Source organism: Trachypithecus francoisi, unplaced genomic scaffold (assembly GCF_009764315.1).
Source record: "Trachypithecus francoisi isolate TF-2019V2 unplaced genomic scaffold, Tfra_2.0 Lachesis_group12, whole genome shotgun sequence".
Lineage (NCBI taxonomy): Eukaryota > Metazoa > Chordata > Mammalia > Primates > Cercopithecidae > Trachypithecus > Trachypithecus francoisi.
Window position 1 is genome coordinate 66,760,186 of NW_022681457.1, and position 26,431 is coordinate 66,786,616.

A 26,431-nucleotide genomic window follows, 5' to 3' on the forward strand; every position below is an offset into this window, starting at 1 on the left:
GCTCTACCCCAAACAGCAGCTCACGCTCACTCGAGCGCCAGGGACCGCACACAGCCCTCTCCTGTGCCAGCCCCCGCGGCGCAGGCGCGCAGTGGAGGGGGCCGCGGGGTTCTCTGGGAGGTGTAGTTCAACGATGACGGCAGTGGCGCAAAGCATTCTGGGGTTCGTGGTTCGCGGGGTCCATGGGGAATGCGGTGTCGCTGGCTCAGATCTCGCAGAGCTCAGAATCCTGCACGGCTCAGTCCTCGCCTCGCTCCTCCTCGCGGAGGATTCTGGGAGGTGACGTCGCGGGTCTTGGTCGCGGGGCCCGTTTGCAGAGCCTGCGGCGCCGGGAGGTGAGTGGGGCTGGCCCCCGAGCGAGAGCGGGAGGTCAAGGGCAGGCTCCGGGTGGACCGGACGCACCAGGGATGGGAACCTGGCAGGAGTCGCTGGGGAGGCCGTGTGTGTTTCACTGTGTTACCAACTATGTGACAGGCTGCGGGTGTGACAGAATGTGATCTTGTGTCACTGTGTGTGTTTGTGCGCGTGCGCCCGGTTGTGTGTGACTGTAACCATTTGTGTCTGGGGGTGAAACTGTGAATATGTGCGTTTGTGTGTGACTGTCTCTGCAGGTGTAGGTGTGTGTTTATGAGAGGCTGGGGTGTGACATTGTGTAAATGCATGTGTGTTTTTATGTGACCACCTGTTTCTGCGGATACAACTGCGTTTGAATGTGTGTGACAGCAAGTGTGATTGTGCGACTATGACCATCTGCCTCTGTAGGTATAGTTTTGTATGGGTAATTGTGACAAGATGTGTGACTTGTGTAGTATGCTACTATGTGTGTGATTGTGTGTGATTGTTTATCTCTGTTGGTGTAATTGTATGTGACCATCTATCTTTGTGCTTATGTGGCTGTGTATTGTGTGAGATTATGGGTGTGTTTGTGTGACTCTGTATATGTTTGTGATTGGGTGAGAGTTTGTGTGTGTATATGAGATTGTGGGATTGACTTAGGAAGCACAGGAATATTAAAATTGCCCAAGTTCACACAGTTAACAAGTGACAGCACCAGAACTCAAACCCAAGCAGTTTAGCTCTAGCTGTCTCGCTCTTTTTTTTTTCTTTTTTCTTGAGATGGAGTCTCACTCTATTGCCCAGGCTGGAGTGCAGTGGTGTGATCTCGGCTCACTGCAACCTCTGTCTCCCAGGTTCAAGTGATCCACCTGCCTCAGCCTCTCAAACTGCTGGGATTACAGGCGTAAGCCACCACGCGAGGTCTTTTATTTTTTATTCCCAAGGTAGGATCTTACTGTCATCCAGACTGGAGTGCAGTGGTGTGATCACAGCTCACTGCAGCCTTGACCTCCTGGGCTCAAGCAAACCACCTGCCTCAGCCTCCCAAGAAACTGGGACCATAGGCGCGTGCCACCATGCCTGGCTAATTGTTTTTATTTTTATTTTTTGTAGAGACTTCATGCCATGTTGTCCAGGCTGGTCTGAAACTTGGGCTCAAGCAGTCCTCCCACCTTGGCCTCCCAAAGTGTCGAGATTATAGGCCTGAACCACTGTGTCCAGTCGAGTTCTCCCCTTTAATTACTAAATTCCCTTGTTCTTTCCCACGTTGAGAGGGTGAAAAATGGTAGCCCTGGGTTTTGAGGGTTTTGGAAAAGATGATCTGGTCTTGGAGTAGGAACCTTCAGAACAGGGGAGCTTAATATGAGTCTCTTCCTTCTATCCCATTGTGAGTGGCAGGCCTCAGTCTAAAAACATTCTAGTGAGGCCATCCTCAGCTGCTTCTGGGGGAGGGAAGCCCAATCTGAAAGCCCAGTCTTCCTCTCCTTAGGTTATTGAGTTTGGGATTTTAGCTTTATCCTTCTCAAAACTCTTCCATATTTGGTGCTGAGAGTCTGGACCCATGGCTCTTTTTCTGATGTACCAAGTGTGCTGAGTTTTTTATTTTGACCTTCTCAGTTGATAAAGAAAAATATTATTTCATTTCCAAATGTGTGTAGAATCCAAGCAGGAACAAGGGTGGCACCTTTCTGCCCTAGGTGTTTGCTCATGCAATCTTCACAGTGAAAAGAAAGTTTCTGAGAGATGGATTAACTTGCCTGAGATCATGTAGCCAATGAGGGAAGGAGTGGAAAGTCAACCTGGGTCTGGGTGCTACATAAAAACAAAGTTTTCTTTTTTTTCATCATACCTTCTTTTTAGAGTCTAATGGCTCATTCCAAACTTTTATATTGCCCAGGCCAGGCATGGTGGGTCACGCTTGTAATCCCAGCACTTTGGGAGGCCGAGGTGGGCGGATCACTAGATCAGGAGTTCAAAACCAGCCTGGCCAACATGGAGAAACCCCGTATCTACTAAAAATACAAAAATTAGCTGGGCGTGGTGGCATGCGCCTGTAATCCCAGCTACTCAGGAGGCTGAGGCAGGAAAATCGCTTGAACCCGGGAGGTGGAAGCTGCAGTGAGCTGAGATTGTACCACTGCATTCCAGCCTGGGCAACAAGAGTGACACTGCATCTCAAAAAAAAAAAAAAATATATATATATATATATATGTTGTATATATATATATATGTGTATATATATATATGTGTATATATATATATATGTGTATATATATATATGTTGTATATATATATATATGTGTGTATATATATATGTGTATATATATATATATGTGTATATATATATATGTGTGTATATATATATATAGCCCAAGAGATACACAGCTATCAGAACAAAACAAACAAACTGAAGTTTCTTTTTTTTTTTTTTTTTTGAGATGGAGTCTCGCTCTGCCGCCCAGGCTGGAGTGCAGTGGCCGGATCTCAGCTCACTGCAAGCTCCACCTCCCGGGTTCATGCCATTCTCCTGCCTCAGCCTCCCGAGTAGCTGGGACTACAGGCACCCGCCACCTCGCCCGGCTAATTTTTTTGTATTTTTTAGTAGAGACGGGGTTTCACCGTGTTAGCCAGGATGGTCTCGATCTCCTGACCTCGTGATCTGCCCGTCTCGGCCTCCCAAAGTGCTGGGATTACAGGCTTGAGCCACCGCGCCCGGCCTGAAGTTTCTTTTATGCAGGCGCTGCTTAAGGCTTCTGCTACCAGATTCTAAGACTGCATTAATTCTCTTCTCAGGTTGCAGAACCTTTTTTTTTTTTTTTTTGAGATGGAGTGTCACTCTTGTTGCCCAGGCTGGAGTGCAGTGGTGTGATCTCGGCTCACTGCAACCTCCGCCTCCTGGGTTCAAGTGATTCTCCTGCCTCAGCCTCCTGAGTAGCTGGGATTGCAGGTGTGTGCCACCATGCCCAGCTAATTTTTGTATTTTAGTAGAGAAGGGATTTCACCATGTTGGTCAGGCTGGTCTCAAACTTCTGACCTCGTGATCTGCCCCCCAGAGCCTCCTACAGTGCTGGGATTACAGGCATGAGCCGCTGCACCTGCTGCAGAAGCTTCTATGGACAATTTCAAGCTGCACTACACCAAGGAAATAACTGCTAGGGACTGAGTTGTCTAGTGCAAAGTAGTCCAGAATTGGGGGGTGAAATTAGGGGGTGATATATACTGAATTCTAGGTCAACCACAATTGTCCCTTGCTTTCATTCTTTCTTTTTGAGACAGAGTCTTGCTCTCTCCTGTAGGCTAGAGTGCAATGGTGTAATCTCGGCTCTCAGCACCCTCTATCTCCCGGGTTCAAGCAAGCCTCCCACCTCAGCCTCCCAAGTAGCTGGGACTACAGACACATGCCACCACGCCTGATTAATTCTTCTACTTTTTGAGGTGATGGGGTTTTGCCACGTTGCCCAGGCTGGTCTTGAATTCCTAGGCTCAAGTGATGCCCACCTTGACCTCCCAAAGTGCTGGGATTACAGGTGTGAACCACCGTGCCCAGCCTGTCCCTATTTTGATGATGAAGAAATGTTGACCCTAAGAGGACAAGGAACTTACTTCAGACTGCCCAGTTTGTAGTTCCTTTAGTATTAAAATTTGGCAATGTTTCCCTCAGGCTGCATTTCCGTAGGGAAATAAAGGTAACATCTGCCATCTCTAAAGATGCCTCTCTAAGGAATATATGGCATTGATCACTCAGGTTGTGTTGAATATTCCCCATTCAGACGTCGTGCCCTTTCAAAAGAGGACTGGTTTTGGGGTCACATTTCAGTTGGACCCCTGACTTTGAGTTGGTTGTTTAAGCTTCTGGAACCTCCCTTTTACTACCAGTAAAGTGGAGATATTAATACCTATCTTTATAGTTTTGTGGAATAGTAGTTCTGAGGATTAAATGAGATAATGACACAATGAGATACCTGTGTGTGACAGTCTCTGTCTTTGTGCTAATATGGCTGTGTGTGTGAGAGAGATTGTGCCTATGATTGTGTAAATGTGTGTATGTTTGTGATTGGGTGAGAATTTTATGTGTATGTGAGATCATGGGATTAATTATGTGGGATCTAGTCTGATTGTGAGGCACAGGAAAATTAAAATTACTTGCCCAACACAGCATGGGTTAACATGGTATATTTATATTACATGAGGCACAGTAAAATTTCTTCATTTATCTAATACTTTTGAGAAACTACCATGGTTTGGTGGTGTTCTGTCATTAGAATACACCAGTGAACCAAACAAAACCTAGTTCTCTTGGATCTTATAATCTTGTATGGGAAGAGAAACAATGAAACAAAGCTATATGTAACATGTCCAGTGGTGATAAATGCTAAGACGAAAATAATACAGTGTGCCGGGCGCGGTGGCTCAAGCCTGTAATCCCAGCACTTTGGGAGGCTGAGACGGGCGGATCACGAGGTCAGGAGATCGAGACCATCCTGGCTAATACGGTGAAACCCCGTCTCTACTAAAAAAATACAAAAAACTAGCCGGGCGCGGTGGCGGGCGCCTGTAGTCCCAGCTACTCGGGAGGCTGAGGCAGGAGAATGGCGGGAACCCGGGAGGTGGAGCTTGCAGTGAGCTGAGATCCGGCCACTGCACTCCAGCCTGGGCGACAGAGCGAGACTCCGTCTCAAAAAAAAAAAAAAAAGAAAAATAATACAGTGTAAAGAAAAATTGAGTACCTGAAACAGGGGTTCCCTTTAGGTAGAGTTTTCAGGGAAGTCCCTCTGATGAAGGCACACCTGAATGCATATAGGAATAAAGAGGAGTGGCCCATACTGGTGTCTGGGAGAAGGTTCCAGGCAGAAGGAAAAGGTCACAACCCTGAAGGAGGGGTGTACACAGTGTTTGAGTAACAGTAGAAAGACACATGTGCCTGGAGTGTGGTGAGCAAGGGGCAAAAGGGTAGGAAATTAGGTCAGAGGTGCAGCCAGGGGCTAGATCATGAACCACCTTGTTGGCCGTAGGACAGACTTTCGATTTTGTTGAGTTCACGCTAGGCGTCCTTATAAGTCAAGACTTTGAGAGTTAAGTTCAGCTTTGGATTCCCCCGCGCCACTGGCTACCAGATCTTGGAAAAGGTGAGGCTGGCCCATGTAGGGAGAAGAAAGGGGCAATAGTTCCATTTTGTGGGTCTTTTTTTGTTTTTTGTTTTTGAGACGGAGTCTCGCTCTGTCCCCTTGGCTGGAGTGCAGTGGCGTGATCTCGGCTCACTGCAAGCTCCGCCTCCCGGGTTCCCGCCATTCTCCTGCCTCAGCCTCCTGAGTAGCTGGGACTACAGGCACCCGCAACTGCGCCCGCTAATTTTTTGTATTTTTTTAGTAGAGACGGGGTTTCACTGTGTTAGCCAGGATGGTCTCGATCTCCTGACCTTGTGATCCGCCCGTCTCGGCCTCGCAAAGTGCTGGGATTACAGGCGTGAGCCACCGCGCCCGGCTTCCATTTTGTGGGTCTTGGACCAAAAACATAGGGTTGACACACTATCATTTCTTCCTTAACTCTCCCTTCTCAGGACTTTGTTCTTCTTCAGAAGAGAAAACTGAAGAAGGAGGAATGGCCGTGGGGCTTTGTAAAGCCATGTCCCAGGTAAGCATGTCGCTTTGTTTTCAGACATTTGACCCATTTTTCAGGACTTTGGAACCACAGGGAAAGTCACAAATACCCAATGAGCACCCCCTCCACTTTTCTCTCTCCATCTTTTGTTCATATAATCCTTCTACAAAACATTTAATATCTTTTTTACTCAGCGTTAGGCTCACCTGTGTGATGGAGCAGAGCTGTCCTCTTTAGATGGATGATGATTTCTTGAGTTGGTGATGAGGTGCAAGTGAAATAAGGGATAGAGGTTGATTACTGAGTCATCTATTAAATAGGGAGGTCAAGGATGGCCTCTCTGAGAAAGTGACATTTAGCAAAGCAAAACTTCAGTGAAAGTAGCAAGTAAGTTTTGTGGAGATCTGGGGAAGAGCTTTAAAAGAAGGACTACAAAGTTATTATGGTGGGAGCATGTTTGGTGTGTTCCAGGAATAGCAATGAGTCTGTCCTTGGAGAGAAATGATCACTATGATGTCAGAGGTATAGCTGGGGACCAAATTATGTAGGCCCTTTCAAGTCATGATCTGAACTTTGAATTTGGTTCTAAGTGAAGGAGAGTTAAGTTCATTGGAACATTTGTGATCTGATTTTATGTATGCCTTAAAGTGAAAACAGAAAGTAGGAGAGTAAAGGTGGAAGCAGGGAGGACAGTCAGGAGACTCTTTTAGTAATCCAGACAGGAGGTGATAGCAGCCTGGACCATGGTGGTGGCGTTGGAGCTAGTGAGATTCTGGGTATACATTGGAGATAGAAAATGCGATTTGATCAAGGATTAGTTGTGGTGTGTGAGAGGAAGAAGTCAGGATGCTTACAGAGATTTTTGGCTAGGCAGCTACAGGAATAGGCATGCCATTTACTGAGCTGGAAAGACAATGTGAAGTAGGATGGACATCAAGAATTGAGTTCTGAAGGCTGGGCACGGTGGCTCACGCTTATAATCCCAGCACTTTGGGAGTCTGAGGCAGGTGGATCACAAGGTCAGGAGATCAAGACCATCCTGGCTAACATGGTGAAACCCCGTCTCTACTAAAAATACAAAAAATTAGCCAGGTGTGGTGGCGGGAGCCTGTAATCCCAGCTCCTCGGGAGACTGAGGCAGGAGAATGTCGTGAACCCAGGAGGTGGAGCTTGCAGTGAGCCGAGACTGCGCCATTGCACTCCAGCCTGGGTGACAGAGCGAGACTCCGTCTCAAAAAAAAAAAGAATTGAGTTCTGGATATATTTAGAGACCTTTTGGATATCCAAATGGAATGTTGATTATACATCTGGAGTTCAGGACTATAGATGTGAATTTGGGAGTCCTTACTGTGTTTTTTCTTCCTCTTCCTCTTCCTCTTCCTTTCCTCTCCTCCCCTCCCCTCCCCTCCCCTCCCCTCTCCTCTCCTCTCCTCTCCTCTCCTCTCCTTTCCTTTCCTTCCTTTCTTAGACGGAGTGTTGCTCTGTCGCCCAGGCTGGAGTGCAATGGCACAGTCTCGGCTCACTGCAGCCTCTGCCTCCTGTGTTCAAGCGATTCTCCTGCCTCAGCCTCCTGAGTAGCTGGGACTACAGGCACATGCCACACGCCCAGCTAATTTTTGTATTTTTAGTAGAGATGGATTTCACCATGTTGGCCAAGATGGTCTTGATCTCCTGACCTTGTGATCCACCTACTTCGGCCTCCCAAAATGCTGGGATTACAGGCGTGAGCCACTGCGCCCGGCCATCCTTAGTGTATTTAAAGCATGAGACAGGGTGAGATTATCTTGAGGGCAAGGTTGTGGTGAATGTAGGTAGGAAGTAGGTCGTAGGACTGAGTTTGGGATGTTCAACATTTAGAGCCACACAAGAAGAGGAAGAACCAGCAAAAGAGACTGAGAAGAGCTGATGTAGAAGGAAAACCAGAAGAGTGTGGGTTCTGGAAGCCAAGAGGAGAAAGTGTTTCAAGGATGGGATGATCAACTGAGCCAAGTTCCTCTGAGAGGGACTGAAGAAGATGAAGACTGAGAACTCACCATTGGATTTGGTAACATGGAAATATTCTGGACAAGAGCTACTTCATTGAATGACTGGGATGAAGACATCATTGTGGTGGGTTTAAGGGAGAATGGAGGCCGGGTGTGGTGGCTTATGGCTGTAATCCCAGTACTTTGGGAGGCCAAGATGGCGGGACCATCACCTGAGCCCAGGAGTTCAAGACCCACTATGTATGCAGGGCAACATAGGGAGACTCCGTCTCTAAAAAAATATTTGATACTAAAATCCAAAAACATAGGCATGGTGGCAGATGCCTATAGTCCCAGCTGCTTCAGAGACTGAGGTGGGAGGATCACTTGAGTCCAGGAGTTTGAGGCAGCAGGGAGCTATGATTCATGTGGTTCACATCCCAGCCTGTGTAACAGAAACAGAGTGAGACCCTGTCTCAAAAAAAAAAAAAAAAAAAAGGCCAGGTGCAGTGGCTCATGCTCATGCCTATAATCTCAGCACTTTGGGAGGCTGAGGCGGGTGGATCACCTGAGGTCAGGAATTCAAGACCAGCCTGGCCAACATGGCGAAACCCCATCTCTACTAATAATACAAAAATTAGCCAGGCGTAGTAGCACATGCCTGTAATCCCAGCTACTCTGGAGTCTGAGGCAGGAGAATCGCTTGAACCCAGGAGGTGGAGGTTGCAGTGAGCTGAGATCGCGCCATTGCACTCCAGCCTGGGTGACACGAGTGAAGCTCCATCTCCAAAAAAAAAAAGCAGAAAAAAGAGAATGGAAAACGAGGAAGGTGAGAACAAAGACAGTGAATTTAGATTTACAATAGTGTAGCCAGCAGGCACATATGAGTACTCTAAATTGTGATATGCTGTAAGTGCAAGGTATATACCAGATTTTGAAGATTCAGTACAAAAAAGTGTAAGAAATCTCATTAATTTTTTTATATTATTACATGTTGAAATGATAACATTTTCGATATATTGGGTTAAATAAAAATGATATTTTTTTCTTTTTTTTTTTTTATCTGTGACTACTGGAAAATTTCAAATTACATATGTGACTCAAATATTTCTGGTGGATAACACTGATCTAGACAACTCATCGGAAGAGTTTTGTTATTAAGAGGAGTAGAGAAATGGGAAAATAGCTAGAGTGAGATCATGGAAAGGGAACTTATTTATTTATTTATCTATGTATTTGTTTACAAGATGGAAGATACTGCATCAGTTTTTTTTTGCTGATTGGAATGATCCAGTAAAGTGAGAATAGTTGGTAATACAAGGGAGAGAGGTGAAAATGTCTTTGTGTGGGCAAGTGGAGGGACTGGTCTTTGAAGCCTAGAGTTTTATCCATAGTCACAGAGGGCAGACAGAATATACAGCTATCAGTACAGATACAGAAGGGTAAGTACATATGGTGGCTGGAGGATGAGGAAGTTCAAAGTGAAAATGAGATGAGTTGATGGTGGTTCGAGAGAGAGTAATGAAATAGTTATCAGGAGATGGGGAGAGTGAATTTATCAGGGACGCATAGTAGAGTGGTTCTGCAGTACTTTTGAGGACTCTCTGGCCATATGTGAGAAGTACTTTGTGTCAACATGTTTTATCAATCAGGGTTCTAGCAAGGCAATCAAAAGGCGACTATTTACAAGATATTATCAGGACATAGAGAAACTATGAAGGATCGTGCTGTACTCCGGGGCTCATAACAGCATAGCTCTCTTACTTCTAACCCTAGATCTTTGAATCCACAGACAGAGAGTTGGGTGGAGGGGCCGCCTGACAGGTGCTCTGAACTTTGATTGAAAGACAGAGACCACCCAGGGAGGGAGCCAGGAGACTAAGTATTCTGCCTTACTTACCTTCCTTTCATTTCTTGCTTGTGGCTGAACCTAACAGAATATGGGATGGGACAAGGGAGTTTATTGATGCAGTCAGCCTCCTAGGACTCAGAAAAGAGTAGAGGACCACATGGAAGTTATACAACACTCTGGAGTTGTGTAATTTTTTTCCCTAGACACATTCAGCCCTATTTCTACTTTACAGAATAACCATATTTGAATTTTGTTTTTTTTTGAGACGGAGTCTTGCTCTGCCGCCCAGGCTGGAGTGCAGTGGCCGGCTCTCAGCTCACTGCAAGCTCCGCCTCCCGGTTCACGCCATTCTCCTGTCTCAGCCTCCGAGTAGCTGGGACTACAGGCGCCCGCCTTGTCGCCCGGCTAGTTTTTTGTATTTTTAGTAGAGACGGGGTTTCACCGTATTAGCCAGGATGGTCTCGATCTCCTGACCTCGTGATCCGCCCATCTCGGCCTCCCAAAGTGCTGGATTACAGGCTTGAGCCACCGCGCCCAGCATTTTTTTTTTTTTTTTTTTTTTTTTTTGAGATGGAGTCTTGCTCTGTCACCCAGGCTGGAAGTGCAGTAGCATGATCTCAGCTCACTGCAGCCTCCTCCTGCCCATTTCAAGCAATTCTCTGGCCTCAGCGTCCCAAGTAGTTGGGACTACAGGCACATACCACCACGTCCAGCTAATTTTTGTATTTTTAGTAGAGACAGGGTGTCACCATTTTGGCCAGGCTGGTCTCTAACTCCTCACCTCAGGTGATCCACCTGCCTTGGCCTCCCAAAGTGCTGGGATTACAGGCATGAACCACCATGCCTGGCCTGATATTTCATTATTTTTGATAAGAAAAAGAGAATATATTGTACAGACTGGAACCCTATCATTTTTAGCATTGAATACTCTTTCTTCGTATGGACATTTTATAGGAAACATCATCATTTATTCCCTGAGTAGCAAATGTTTACTGAGTTTACAATGTGATCAGTTTTGTAATAGACACTGGATATATATCAGCTTATAAAACAAATATCTTTGCCTTCATTTAGCCTACAGTTCAGTGCTATAGCCTGAATTCTGTTTTTGAACATGTAAGTTTTTTCCAGATTTTTTGCATAACCTTCCAGTGAAAATTCTATCTTAAGTCGCTTCACATATACTTCATTATTTCTTCAGGATATGTTCCTGGACATTTCTCCTTACATATAAAGTCTAACTTTCAGGCCATACCCTTTTGTTAAAGCCCAATTCAAGGCCTTTCTCCTATTGTGCCCACCTGATGTCTCAGTTTGGGGAATATAAAGGAATCCCCCATATAAGATTTTCTTTATACTTAGTATATGTAACATACAACTTAGTCTTTGCTGTTTCTTGTTATAAGCTAATTTTGTGTATATATGTCGTTTTTACAAAAATGTAAAATTATCAAACGGTGAGTCTGTTTCTAATATTTCTCTTCTCTTAAAGTATTTGACAAACCTCAGCATGTAATTGTTCTCCAATAATTATTTTCCTTGCATCACTTAGAGCTTTGGACTCTGGCCAAATGCATCTTTTTGGCTAGGACCATATGGGTGTCTGGGCACCTGGTGAACAAGAATTTTTTTATTTCAGGGGTTGGTGACCTTCAGAGATGTGGCACTAGACTTTTCCCAAGAAGAGTGGGAATGGCTGAAGCCGTCTCAGAAGGATTTATACAGAGATGTCATGTTGGAGAACTACAGGAACTTGGTATGGCTTGGTAAGGATGTTTCTCCCCCATCATTTAAAAATCTTCCTCTGGAGTGTTTTTGCTTCCTCTGTTGAGAATATCTAGGACATCTTAAGACATCTTAAAAGCACTTACTTGCCTTTCTACTTCCTGTCCCCATGAAATGATTTGAAATATGTATATATTTTTAACTTTTTAAGTTTCTTAAATTTTAATTAATTAATTAATTTACTTTTGGCAGACATTCTGAACACATTAAGTAATTTCTTTTCTTTTCTTTCTTTCTTTCTTTCTTTCTTTTTTTTTTTTTTTGAGACAGAGTCTTGCTCTTGTTGCCCAGGCTGGAGTGCAGTGGCGCAATCTTGGCTCACTGCAACCTCCGCCTCCCGGGCTCAAGCAATTCTCCTGCCTCAGCCTCCTGAGTAGCTGGGATTACAGGTGCCCACCACCATGCCCGGCTAATTTTTGTACTTTTAGTAGAGATGGGGTTTCTTTTTTTTTTTTTTTTTTTTGAGACGGAGTCTCGCTCTGTCGCCCAAGCTGGAGTGCAGTGGCCGGCTCTCAGCTCACTGCAAGCTCCGCCTCCCGGGTTCACGCCATTCTCCTGCCTCAGCCTCCCGAGTAGCTGGGACTACAGGCGCCCGCCACCTCGCCCGGCTAGTTTTTTGTACTTTTTAGTAGAGACGGGGTTTCACCATGTTAGCCAGGATGGTCTCGATCTCCTGACCTTGTGATCCGCCCGCCTCAGCCTCCCAAAGTGCTGGGATTACAGGCTTGAGCCACCGCGCCCGGCCGAGATGGGGTTTCTCCATGTTGGCCAGGCTGGTCTCGAACTCCTGACCTCAGATGCTCCGCCCGCCTCGACCTTCCAAAGTGCTGGGATTACAGGCGTGAGCCCCTGCGCCTGGTGTATGAAGTAATTTCATAGAGTTGGAAATGGGTAGTTCCCTTTGCCATAGAATGGTGGTTTGGAACAGCAACATCAGCATGTCCTGGGAGTTTGTTAAAATGCAAATTATGAGGCCCCATTCTAGACCTACAAAATCAGAAACTTTGGGAGTAGGCTCAGTAGTCTGGGTTTTAATAAGCTCTGCAAATGACCCTGATGTCTGTTAAAGTTTGAGAGCCACTGTAGTTTCTGACGCAGTAGTTCTGGGTTGGGGCCTGATAATATGCATTTCTAATTAGTTCCTAGGTGATGGCTGCAGCTGCCGTAGCACTTTGAGAACCACTGCCATGGCAGAAGCTTCATCCTCCTCCTCATCCATACAAGCATCGTTCCATTCTCTAGCCCCTCCTCTAATGTCCATTCTTGCCTGATGATCGAGAGATTGGGTCTGCCTCCTAGAACAGCTGTGGCATGTTGATTTGTTTGTCTGTATGTCTGTCTGTCTCTTGCTCTCATTTTCTTCCCCTGTGAACAGGACTCTCCATTTCTAAGCCCAACATGATCTCCTTACTGGAGCAAGGGAAGGAGCCGTGGATGGTGGAGAGAAAGATGTCACAGGGTCACTGTGCAGGTGAGTGACAGATCACCAGGCAGGGAGGACTATTGTAAGGTACTCAACCACGTAGTGAGTAGGAAACTCTTTTGGGCTTCAGGTGGGATGAGAGCTGAAATCTCCTTAGTGTGTGCTTCCCTAGAAACCTCACCACACCCTGGGGTTTTTTCTTTTTCTTTCTATCAAATTATGCTGTCTAGTCTTCCACCTATACCTTGAATCTCAATCCTTCTCAGCTCTTCTTTTCCCTTTACAGTTAGAATTATATTATTATTTTTTAAATTTTTATCAGAATTGTGAAAGACATGTACGCTCATTGTTTAAAAAATCAAGTAGTAGTATTAGGTTGGTGCAAAAATAATTGCCGTTTTGCCAAAAAACACAATTACCTTCCCACCAAAAAGCCTGTACAAGGCTTTTTCCTTAAAAAAGGAATTCTTGTTCCTGGCTCCCCAGTTTCCCTCTTCCTAGAGCAATCCACTTTCTTTTCTTTTGTAGTTTCTTTTGGTGTTCCCTTCATATCTCCAAAAATATGTTAATGTTGCTACTCTTGATTGTTTTTTCAGGGTGAGCCCTTATTCGATATCTTCTTATAAGAAAGTAAGGAGGCCGGGTGTGGTGGCTCACGCCTGTAATCCCAGCACTTTGGAAGGCTGAGGCAGGCGGATCACGAGGTCAGGAGATCGAGACCATCCTGGCTAACATGGTGAAACCCTGTCTCTACTAAAAATGCAAAATATTAGCCAGGCATGCTGGCGGGCGCCTGTAGTCCCAGCTACTCGGGAGGCTGAGGCAGGAGAATGGCGTGAACCCGGGAGGCGGAGCTTGCAGTGAGCCCAGATCGTGCCACTGCACTCCAGCCTTTTGAGACTATGTCTCAAAAAAAAAAAAAAGAAAAGAAAAGAAGGAGTTAGCACTTTCTTCTCCTGAATTCAACACATTTGCACACACACAAATACACACATTTCCCATCCCCCATCATCTCAATGTTATAATTTTGATTAAGTCACTATTCAGCATTTATTTTATTATGGCCATTTAGTGCTAGTCATAGCTGTGCTGTGCATATGCCAAGTTACTTTTTCTCTACACCTTTTTATTTTCCATGGAGTTAATAATGACTTGGGAATTTTGTCCTTTTTTTTTGTTTGTTTAGTTTATATGTATATATCCCTAATCTAATTCCCGACTTACCATCAATTGTCTGAATCTTTCAAGATACTTGGATATATTAGGTGATCTATTGAGTTCATCTTCTAGGAGTATATGCTTCACTCTGCACAAATGGCTCATTATATTTGCATGCACTCAATTTGGATCTATCTGATTTATCTAATATTTTCTTATAACTGGATTGAGGTAATGCATTTTTGCAAAGAATGTCACAGAAATAATGTTGTTTCTCTCTCAGTGCATCATTCCAAAGGATGCATAATGTCGATAATGTCTTAGTATTGGTGATGTTAACTTTGCACACTTAGTGAAGGTAGTGTCTGCTTGGTTTCTCCATTATAAATTTCTTATTTTTCTATTTGTAATTAAGAAATATCTTGGGGGAGATACTTTGAGATTATTCAGTTTCTTCTGTAATTTTTGCCCATTTATTTAGCATTTATTGCTGGATCTCTTCAACTGTTATTACTGTGGTATTAACCTAATGTTGATTTTTTTCAATTTCCCTCTTTTCTTTATATATATTAATTGCGATTGTTCTGTAGGAAGAGCTGCTCCTTCCAATCCATTTACTTATATATTCAATTATATTTACAGATTTTTTTCTATGAGGTAAACCTAATTTACCTCATAAAATGTAATGACTTCATAAAATTTAAATGGATTTATTTTTAGATTTATGGATTTTTATTTCTATGAAGTAAATCCAATGAATCATTATTTTGTTTCTCAAATCATTCCAGCTTTGAATGTTGGAATCTCCTTCACTTTGGTTCCTTTGACCTTCTGACATGCCCCCATACAGTTTTTGAGCACGTCCTTCCTTCTGGCACAAGGTATTCCAGGTTCTCTTATTTTCTTTGCCCCAGCCTTGAATCAGCCACTTCTCCAAGGAGCCCTCATTGCTTTATTGGGAAATGGTGTTTAGAAACCAAGCTAGGTATGCTCTAGGCTACTGGGATGTCACTAGGCTACTGGCCCTGACAGCAGCTAAAGCTAGGAACTAGATAGATAGATAGATAGAGAGATAGAGAGATAGCGAGATAGAGCTAGGAAATGGATGGATAGATAGATAGATAGATAGACAGATAGATAGATAGAGCTAGGAAATAGATGGATAGTTAGATAGATAGATAGATGGATAGATATTTACACACACACCCCTATATTTATTTCTGCCTCTTTTTTTTTCCATTTTTTATTATCTCTTTTTATCTACTAAAACTATCAGTTTATATTAATAACTTGATTTATAGTCCTGCTTTACAGGGTTTATTGTAGCCTTCCTCCTTTACTTATTTGTAATTTTTTTCTGATAATGAGAAAAAATATATTTACCTATTCATTCAATTTTAGTATACACATAAAGTACTTTCAGAATTTCTTTCTTTTTTTTTTTTTGAGATGGAGTCTTGCTCTGCCGCCCAGGCTGGAGTGCAGTGGCCGGATCTCAGCTCACGGCAAGCTCCGCCTCCCGGGTTTACGCCATTCTCCTGCTTCAGCCTCCGGAGTAGCTGGGACTACAGGCGCCCGCCTGCTCGCCCGGCTAGTTTTTTTCGTATTTTTTAGTAGAGACGGGGTTTCACCGTATTAGCCAGGATGGTCTCAATCTCCTGACCTCGTGATCCGCCCGTCTCGGCCTCCCACAGTGCTCGGATTACAGGCTTGAGCCACAGCGCCCGGCCTACTTTCAGAATTTCTAACCTATTTCTCTGTGAGAAACAAATTTAACAACTAGATTTAGGTATTCGTATATAGTACTTTTTGTTTCAGTCTTACATTGTCCAGTCAAAATACTATTTCCAAAATTACTTAGGTTAGTTATTTTAGGTCCATTTGTTACTGTTTTTTTTTTTTTTTTTTTTGAGATGGAGTCTCCCTCTGTCCCCAGGCTGGAGTGCAGTGGCGTGATCTCAGCTCACTGCAACCTCTGCCTCCCAGGTTCAAGCGGTTCTCCTGCCTCACCCTCCTGAGTAGCTGCGACTACAGGCGTGTGCCACCACCCCCAGCTAATTTTTGTATTTTTAGTAGAGACATGGTTTCACTGTGTTGGCCAGGATGGTCTCAATCTCTTGACCTCATGATCCGTGCCAGCCTTGGCCTCCCAAAGTGGTGGGATTACAGGTGTGAGCCACCCTGCCCAGCCCATTTGTTACTGTTTATAACAAATGTTCTATTTTGCATTCCTACTACGTCCTGGTTAGTTTTAATTTTTTTTTTTTTTTTTTTGGTATCTAAAACATTACTATGCCTCTAAGATCAGAGCTATATAAAATAGTATAAAATAGATCTCCAAAAAGTATTATGCCCTCCTTGTTCCTACTACTTTATTCTTTTTCCCTACTTCTTCCTACCCATTTCCCACCCACCCCTTGTATGTTACCAGTTTCCTTAGTTTCAAGTTTATCCTTGAAATAAATGTTTCTCTTGCACAAATTAGCAGTTACACGTGTAGTTTCTTGTATATTCTTTATATGGCAAATAGTGTGCTATAGATACATTTTGCTTTTATCACTTAGAAGGAAATCACTTTATATTAGTTCATGAAGATCTTGCTCTTTTTTTTTTTTTTGAGATAGAGTCTCACTCTCACCCAGGCTGGAGTACAGTGACAGGATCTTGGCTCACTGCAACTTCTGCCTCCTGTGTTCAAGCAATTCTCCTGCCTCAGCCTCCTGAGTAGCTGGGACTACAGGTGTGCACCACCATGCCCAGCTAATTTTTGTATTTTTAATAGAGAAAACGTTTCACCATGTTGATCAGGCTGGTCTTGAACTTCTGATCTCGAGTGATCTGCCTGCCTCAGCCTCCCAAAGTGCTGTGATTACAGAAGTGAGCCACCATGCCCTGCCCTTCTTCATTTTTTGACTGCTTCATAATACTTCATTATGTGCCTGTTATCATAATTTATTCAACTACACTAATGTGTGGTCATTTAGTGTTTGCAATATTTTACAGTCGCAAAAGATGTTGTGATGAATAACCTTGAACTTATATATATTTTTTATTGTTGAGGCTGTATCTTCAGCATGGATGCCTAGATGTGGAATTGCTGAGTAAGTGCATATACAGTTTTTTTTTTTTTTGAGACAGAGTCTCGCTCTGTCACCAGGCTGGAGTGTAGTGACCCAATCGTGGCTCACTGCAACCTCCTCCTCCTGGGTTCAAGTGAGCCTTCTGCCACAGCCTCCTGAATAGCTGGGACTACAGGTTTGCACCACCATGCCTGGCTAATTTTTGCATTTTTAGTAGAGATGGGGGTTTCACTATATTGGCCAGGCTGGTCTCGAACTCCTGACTTTGTGATCCACCCACTTCAGCCTCCCAGAGTGCTGGGATTACAGGCATGAGCAACCACACCTGGCCATACATATGTGGTTTTATAAGGAATTGCTACATTCCCCTCCAGAAAAGTTGTCTGCTTAGTTTTTTTTCCTGCTGTAATAAATTAGCACACATTTAGTGACTTAATACAACACAAATTTATTATAGCTCTGGAGGTCAGAAGTAAAAAGTAGGTCTTACAGAGCTAAAATCAAGATGTCAGCAGTGTACATTCCTTCCTAAGGCTCTATGGGAGAATGTGTTTCCTTGATTTTTCATGCTTTTTTGTTGTTTTGTTTTGTTTTGTTTTTTAGATGGAGTCGTGCTCTGTCGCCCAGGCTGGAGTGCAATGGTATGATCTTGCCTCACTGCAACCTCCGCCTTCTGGGTTCAAGTGGTTCTCTTGCCTCAGCTTCCCAAGTAGCTGGGATTACAGGTGCTCAACACTATGCCCAGATAATTTTTGTATTTTTAGTAGAGACAAGGTTTTGCCATGTTGGCCAGACTGGTCTCAAACTCCTGACCTCAGGTGATCCACCCTCCTTGGCCTCCCAATGTGCTGGGATTATACAGGTGTGAGCTACCACGCCTGACTGATTTTTTTTTTTTTTTTTGAGACAGAGTTTTGCTGTTGTCGTCCAGGCTGGAGTGCAGTGGTGCAGTCTCGGCTCACTGCAAACTCCACCTCCTGGGTTCAAGTGATTCTCCTGCCTCAGCCTCCCAAGTAGCTGGGACTACAGGTGTGTGCCTGTACACTTTTGTACACTGTATAAAAAGTAGAGACGGGGTTTCACCATATTGGCCAGGCTGGTCTTGAACTCCTGACCTTGTGATCCACCCGCCTCGGCCTCCCAAAGTGCTGGGATTACAGGTGTGAGCTACCGTGCCTGGCCTATTTTCAACTTTTTGTTTGTTTGTTTGTTTGTTTTTGTTTTTTTTTTTTTTGAGGCAGAGTCTCACTCTGTCGCCCAGGCTGGAGTGCGGTGGCCAGATCTTGGCTCACTGCAAGCTCCGCCTCCTGGGTTTACACCATACTCCTGCCTCAGCCTCCCGAGTAGCTGGGACTACAGACGCCCGCCACCTCGCCCGGCTAGTTTTTCGTATTTTTTAGTAGAGACGGGGTTTCACTGTGTTAGCCAGGATGGTCTGGATCTCCTGACCTCGTGATCTGCCCATCTCGGCCTCCCAAAGTGCTGGGATTATAGGCTTGAGCCACCGCGCCCAGCCTTATTTTCAACTTTTTAAGATAACTTTAAGTATAGGGCTTATATGCAATACAGATTTGAGTTTTATTTTATAAACTAGTCTGATTATCTTTTCATTTTAATAGGCGAAAGTCTAATTACATTTCTGATAAATTTGGGCTTAATCCTATATATTGTCTTATGTTATATTTTCTGGGTTTTACAGTTTTTAAAAAGCACTTTCAGGCTGGGTGTGGTGGCTCATGCCTGTAATCCCAGCACTCTGGGAGGCTGAAGTGGGTGGATTACGAGGCCAGGAGTTCGAGACCAGCCTGGCCAACATGGTGAAACCCTGTCTCTATGAAAAATACAAAAATTAGCTGGGCGTGGTCATGTGTGCCTGTAATCCCAGCTACTCGGGAGACTGAGGTAGGAAAATTGCTTGAACCCAGGAGGCGGAGGTAGCAGTGAACCGAGATTGTGCCACAGCACTCCAGCCTGGGCGACAGAGCAAGACTCCATCTCGGAAAAAAATAAATAAATAAATAAAAAATAAAAATAAAAAAATGAACCTGGCATGGTGCTGTGTGCTTATTGTTCCAGCTACTCAGGAGACTGAGGTAGGAGGGCCACTTAAGCCTGGGAGTTCAAGGCTGCAATGAGCTATGATAGCGCCACTGGACTCCAGCCTAGGCGAGGTGACAGAGCAAGACCCTGTCTCAAAACAAAACAAAACAAAAAACACAATGTGTACTGTGAAGTAAAATTGCTGGAATGTAGAAGTGCATGTTTTAATTTACAAGATACTCAACTTGTTCTGGGAAGTGATTGTATCAGTTTATGCTCGTACTAACAATGACAGTGTCTGAGAATGGCTTTTCCTTCCTCTCTTGATATTCTTCAACTTAAATTTTTGATATTGTCCTTAATATTGTCTAACTGAAATTTCTGCTGATATGAGGAAGGGAAATGCTCTTATGGTTTTAATTTACTAGTGATATTATTGAGCATCTTTCCAGGAATGCATTGTCTATAAAGTTTTTCTTTTCTGTGAATTACCTGCTCATACATTTTTTTGTTTTGTTTTTTGAGACAGGTTCTCGCTCTGTTGCCCAGGCTGGAGTGCAGTGGCATGATCTTGGCTCACTGCAGCCTCTACCTCCTGAACTCAAGCAATCTTCCCACCTCAGCATGTGCACCCCTGCACCTGGTTAAATTTTTTGTTTAGTTTTCTTGTACAGATGAGGTCTCACTGTGTTGCCCAGGTTGGTATAGAACTCCTGGGCTCAAACGATCCTCCCATCTCGGCCTCCCAAACTGTTGGGATTACTGGCATACTTCCATTTTGGAGAATGTGTCTTTTTCTGGACATTATTCATTTTTCTATAATACATGTTTTAGTTGTTTTTTCTCAGATTGTCCCTTGCCTTTTGACTTTGTGGTGTTTTCTCCCACATGCAAGTTTTCAAGGTTGATGTCAAATTCATTCCCTTCAACCAGATGTGGTCAGGATGGTAGTGAGGAGGCCGTGCTCCCCTTCACTGTGTTCTCTGTGTCTTGCAGGTTTTAATGCTCTAAGTGTGTTTCTCTTGATATTTTTTCTTGACCTTTTCCACAATGATAAAGAATTTTACAAGTCAACCCTGGTTGAGTTCTTTCACAGAGATTTTGGTGGAAGAAAGGTATAAAATGCAAGGGCTTAGGTCCTATTACTGGTTTTGGAATGTTCTTTTTTTGGTCATAATTTTCTTTTATGTTATTGATTACTTTTGTCCAAGTTTCTTTAAAATAGTTTTCTTAAGTTCGGAAATAAAATCCTTATGGAATTCTGGTTGAAACTGACCTGATATAAATTAACCTGAGGTAAAAATGTATGCATATATTATTTTTTTGTTTTCTTGCAATTATATATTACATTGATTCATTTAAATCTTGCTTAGAAGAATTTCGTACCATTTTATAGGACTTTTTGTGTTCTTGCCAACCATACTCCCTTCTCTCTTCAATTACTTACATAGCAGTTGTCATCTCAACTCACTGCCTTCACCTCAGGTTCTCTTCCACTGTCTTATCACTTGCACTCTGGCTTCTGCCCCTCTAGTTTAGCTAAATGCAGGTACCCTTCTTCATTTTCATATTCCTGAGCTTATTGAGATGTATAAGATAGTTCTTACCACTATCCATTTTCTCTTTTCAAAACTCTGTTCTCTCCCTTTAACGGACTCTTTCCCCTGTTTTTCTGTTGTTTCCTCATTTACCATAAGATCTTTGTGATATTAATGTGGATCTCTGTCCAGTTCTGTCTAGTAGAACTTTCTTTTTTTTTTTTTTTTTTTTTGAGACAGTCTCGCTCTGTCGCCCAGGCTGAGTGCTGTGGCATGATCTCAGCTCACTGCAACCTCCGCCTCCTAGTTCAAGGGATTCTCGTGCCTCAGCCACCTGAGTAGCTGGGATTATAGATGTGAGCCACCGTGCCCGGCTAATTTTTGTATTTTCAGTAGAGACGGGGTTTCACCATGTTGGCCAGGCTGGCCTTGAACTCCTGGCCTCAAGTGATCCACCAGCCCCATGCTCGGCCTCTAGTAGAACTTTCTGTGATGATGGAAATAATCTATATGTGTGCTTTCTAATACAGTAGCCACTACCCACATTTGGCTTTGGGTACGTAAAATGTGGCTAGTGTGACTGAGGAACTGACTTTTTAAAATGTTATTTAAATTTAAATTGCTGCATATACTTAGTGGCTACCATATTGGATAGCATACAGTCTTTTAATCAAGGGGATCCAATCTGTAAGTCTGTGTGTAAAAATAGTGGTTGGAGCTTCAGGCACCTCAGAGTCTCCCATGTTGGAAAATATCTATAGTCTTCTCCCATCAGGCTTCTTTTATTCAGCATTAAGTTAGTTATTGTATAAATCTGGTATTTGCCTGGAGTAAAGACTTATTTTTGGTAAGATGGAGTATAGTGGCTTCAGGTGATGCCTACAAGAGATGAGATCCAGGCAAGTGAGTGAGGGAACAGTAGTAGTTGTATTTCTAGGGAAAGAATGAATGGTATGGACCTAACAAAGGATAGGCGAACAAGGCCTCTCAGGCCTGGGTATAGACAGGTAAGAAAATCCAAGGCGGTGCTTAGGACAGACTGATAGGGATGAGGCTTTCCTTGGGTGAAGGGTGTATTGGAAAGAAGAAAGATACAGATGAATAATATTTCCTTTTCAATTTTGTTCTGACCTATACTAGAGACAGCTTTACTTTTCAACAGATGAGAAACTGTTATGGCAAAGACTGTATCTATTTAACCCCCAAATGCCAAAATATGTAGTTCTAAAATAATCCCTAATCACATCTAAACATGAAAATGTCTCTGTCACTGAATAGTCACTATATTTTGGAATCCTGATTATAGCCTTGAACACCAAGCTTATATTCTCCAAGAATTATTCCTTAAGTAAGCTAGTGAGTTTTGATCTCTTTTTTCCTGACACTTACACCTGTAATAATCTGTATCATATTAGCTTATCCTTCATTATGTGCCATATGGAATTATCATCTGCACAGGCTTGAGCTCTCAGAATTTACAAAATGTAGAAAGACCCTGTGTCAGGCTTTCCCGCCTTTAGTAGGTACTTTGGACCTACTAATAGGTTCTATGTATTTGAACATGTTGGCTGATTATTGTGGTGTGAAAAGGACTTTCTCATTTTTTGAGATCATCTTCTAAAAAATAGTTTTCTTTCTATCTTACTCCAACCAATATCCTCTCCTGAAAGTATCACATATCTTCTCAATAGGCATCATTTTCCCTGAATGATGAGAAAAGCTGATGGACCTAACAAAAGATAGGTTTATTTTAGTCACTGAGAAAAAATATATGTAAATTTTCCCTGGACCCTGATAAAAATCTTAGAAGTTGTTGAACAGCACTAGTGGGAAAAGATGCCATGAGATTAATCTGGCAGCAGTCATCCATTTAACAACATGCTGACACTGTCCAAGGCATCGGGTGCAACAGTAGAAGAAAAAGGAGTGAACATCAGTCCCTGCCCTCATGAAGCTTTCAGTCTTATGAATACCAGTGCAGGATGAACTGGAGGCTGTAAAGACTAGAGGCAGGGAAACTGGCTGTGATCTAATCAGACATCCTCAATTCCTTATCGTGTTAGCATTTAGCTTTGCTTGCCTTTTGATGACCTGCATTTTACCTGTTTCCCCAACTACCACCTTCCACTACTATCAACACATATACCTTCCCTTCTCAGCTCTCTTTATTCTTTATGCTTCCATTGTCTTTTGTTCATATTGCATGGCCATATTTGGGAGCTATTAGAACTACGTACTTTCTACCCTCCTTCCCCCCAGTTAAATTCTTCCATTTCTTCTATAACAGTTTTCTTCCTCATAGCAAAAGAACAAAGGAGACATTTGCTTTCTTGATATTTTTCAGACTGGGAGTCTTGGTGTGAAATCAAGGAATTATCTCCAAAATGGTTCATTGATGAAGATGAAATATCCCAGGAGATGATAATGGAAAGGCTAGCAAGTCATGGCCTTGAATGCTCCAGTTTCAGAGAAGCCTGGAAATATAAGGGTGAATTTGAGCTACATGAGGGAAATGCGGAGAGGCATTTCATGCAAGTGACAGCTGTTAAGCAAATCTCTACTGGGAAAAGACACAATGAATTTAGTAATTTTGGGAGAAGCATACCCCTGAAATCAGTATTTTTAACACAACAGACAGTTCCTACCATACAGCAAGTACATAAATTTGATATTTATGATAAACTCTTCCCCCAAAATTCACTCATAATTGAATATAAAAGACTCCGTGCTGAGAAGGAATCTTTGATAGGTAATGAATGTGAAGAATTCAACCAAAGTACATACTTTAGTAAAGATATAGGAATTCCTCTTGGTGAGAAACCTTATGAAAGTAATAATTTTTCAAATTTCTTAAGTTTCCACTCATTACTTACTCAACATCAGACCACTCATTTTGGAAAATTACCCCATGAATACAATGAATGTGGTGATGCCTTTAGCTGTTACTCATTCTTTACTCAACCTCAGAGAATTCACAGTGGAGAGAAACCATACACATGCAATGACTGTGGAAAAGCCTTTAGCCATGACTTCTTTCTCAGTGAACATCAAAGGACTCATATTGGGGAGAAGCCTTATGAATGTAAGGAATGTAACAAAGCCTTCAGACAGAGTGCTCACCTTGCTCAACACCAGAGGATCCACACTGGAGAGAAACCGTTTGCATGCAATGAATGTGGGAAGGCCTTTAGCCGTTATGCCTTCCTTGTTGAACATCAGAGAATTCACACAGGTGAGAAACCATATGAATGTAAAGAATGTAACAAAGCCTTCAGACAGAGTGCTCACCTTAATCAACATCAGAGGATTCACACGGGAGAGAAACCCTACGAATGTAATCAGTGCGGAAAAGCCTTCAGCAGACGCATAGCCCTTACTCTGCATCAAAGAATTCACACAGGAGAGAAACCCTTCAAATGTAGTGAATGTGGGAAGACTTTTGGCTATCGCTCACACCTGAATCAACATCAGAGAATTCATACCGGAGAAAAGCCCTATGAGTGCATCAAATGTGGGAAGTTTTTTAGGACTGACTCACAACTTAATCGACATCATAGAATTCACACTGGAGAGAGACCATTTGAATGCAGTAAATGTGGGAAAGCCTTCACTGATGCTTTAGTTCTAATTCACCATAAGAGAAGTCATGCAGGAGAGAAACCCTATGAATGTAACAAATGTGGGAAGGCCTTCAGCTGTGGCTCATATCTTAATCAACATCAAAGAATTCATACTGGAGAGAAACCCTATGAATGTAATGAATGTGGGAAGGCTTTTCATCAGATCTTGTCCCTAAGACTACACCAGAGAATTCATGCTGGGGAAAAACCTTATAAATGTAATGAATGTGGGAATAATTTTAGCTGTGTCTCAGCCCTTAGACGACATCAAAGAATTCATAATAGAGAAACGCTCTGATTATAACAAGTATAGGAAAGAAAACATTTGGTTACCACTCAGTCCTTATTGAATATTAGTGAGTTCTTCTTGGTTAGTAATTCTTTGAATGTAGTTCATATTTCAGTTCATGAGAATCCATTATTTGAAGTAGCTCAGTAGTAGACATCTGTTACTTTTTTTTGTTTTAGACAGAGTCTCGCTCTGTTGCTCAGGCTGGAGTGCAGTGGTGCAATCTTGGCTCACTGCAGCCTCTGCCTCCTGGGCTCAAGCAATCCTCCTGCCTCAGCCTCCTGAGTAGCTGGGATTACAGGTGCCTGTGACCATGCCTGGCTAATTTTTGTATTTTTAGTAGAGGCAGGGTTTCACCATATTGGTCAGGCTGGTCTCGAACTCCTGACTTCAGGTGATCCACCCGCCTCCCAAAGTGCTGGGATTATAGGTGTGAGGCACCATGCACGGCCACATCTGTTACTTTTTGATCTGTTCTGTACCTAGCTTACCCCACCCTCAATGCATATGATTCTGGTGAAACTGTTAATCAGGGACAGTAGTGGATTGGTCACAGGCTGGCCAATTATTTCCCCCAACCTAGTGATAAGGGATTGGCAAATGGCCCTGTCTGGATCAATGAAGTCCTTTGCGAGTATTCCTATGGATAGTAAGAGAGATTTTTTTCTGGAATTGCAAGTTTCAAGGATTTAATAGGACTAAAAACTCACCAGGAGCCTTTTTGCCACTCATGAGGAAAGCTTTCCCAAAGTGAAATCTAACAGAGGAAAATGGAGACGAGAGACAGAAATCTGATGATATTGTTTGATCTCCTGGATCCAGTCATTCCTGACAGCTACACCATCCTTTTTCATTTTTTGTGATCCAATAAATTTCCTTTTATTTATTTTTTCTTAATTTGGATTAGATTTTTGCCTCATGGAATTAGAGTGCTGACTCACACATTCTGTGTTTGCTATACATAAGAGAAAACCTTAATTTTTTTCGTGACATAATTATTTATACTGAGGAGAAACCTTATGATATAACAAGTTTATCAAAGTTGAATACACAGCCTTCATAAAACTGAGATAATTGTTACATTTTATTTGTCGATAAAATTATTTTAGTGTTTCTTATTGCAATATGAATATTTTAAAATTCACGAAGTAAAAAAATTTTTTTTTTTGAGACGGAGTCTCGCTCTGTCGCCCAGGCTGGAGTGCAGTGGCCTGATCTCAGCTCACTGCAAGCTCCGCCTCCCGGGTTTACGCCATTCTCCTGCCTCAGCCTCCCGAGTAGCTGGGACTACAGGCACCCGCCACCACGCCTGGCTACTTTTTTGTATTTTTTAGTAGAGACGGGGTTTCACTGTGTTAGCCAGGATGTTCTCGGTCTCCTGACCTCATGATCCGCCCGTCTAAAGTGCTGGGATTACAGGCTTGAGCCACCGCGCCCGGCCGTAAAATTCTTTAACAGGCTTCCCCTTACGGAGTTGAAATCATTTGTCACAGTGACTCACCATGTACCTGTAAAGAGAGAATGGAAAGCTAAGGGAATAATGGTTTCATTTGTTTAATGAATGACTCTTCATCTTCAAGGAATTACTTGATTTTCTTCTTTCAGTATGGGTCTAAACATATTCTGTGGCAGAATATAATAAAATTAAATTGTAAATGAGGTCTTTTGAGGGTAGGCTGTAAATTTGGTTTAAGGCCGGGTGCGGTGGCTCACGCCTGTAATCCTAGCACTTTGGGAGGCCAAGGTGG

General features: G+C 43.0%; 1 protein-coding gene across 3 annotated transcripts; it reads left to right on the forward strand.

Annotated features, from left to right (window-relative positions):
- Positions 1-155: 155 nt before the first annotated feature.
- ZNF527 (zinc finger protein 527) lies at positions 156-25,569 on the forward strand. 3 transcript variants are annotated; one of them, XM_033226008.1, is made up of 5 exons: positions 156-335; positions 5,894-5,967; positions 11,390-11,516; positions 12,911-13,006; positions 23,119-25,569. In XM_033226008.1, exons 2-5 carry the CDS (start codon positions 5,935-5,937, stop codon positions 24,690-24,692), a joined length of 1,830 nt encoding a protein of 609 aa, XP_033081899.1. In that variant the 5' UTR covers positions 156-335; positions 5,894-5,934; the 3' UTR covers positions 24,693-25,569. The 3 variants fall into 3 exon arrangements, with proteins under 3 accessions (XP_033081899.1, XP_033081901.1, XP_033081900.1); XM_033226010.1 differs by having other exon boundaries at positions 176-335; positions 11,390-11,506; XM_033226009.1 differs by lacking the exon at positions 12,911-13,006 and having other exon boundaries at positions 176-335.
- The last annotated feature ends 862 nt before the right edge of the window (positions 25,570-26,431 follow it).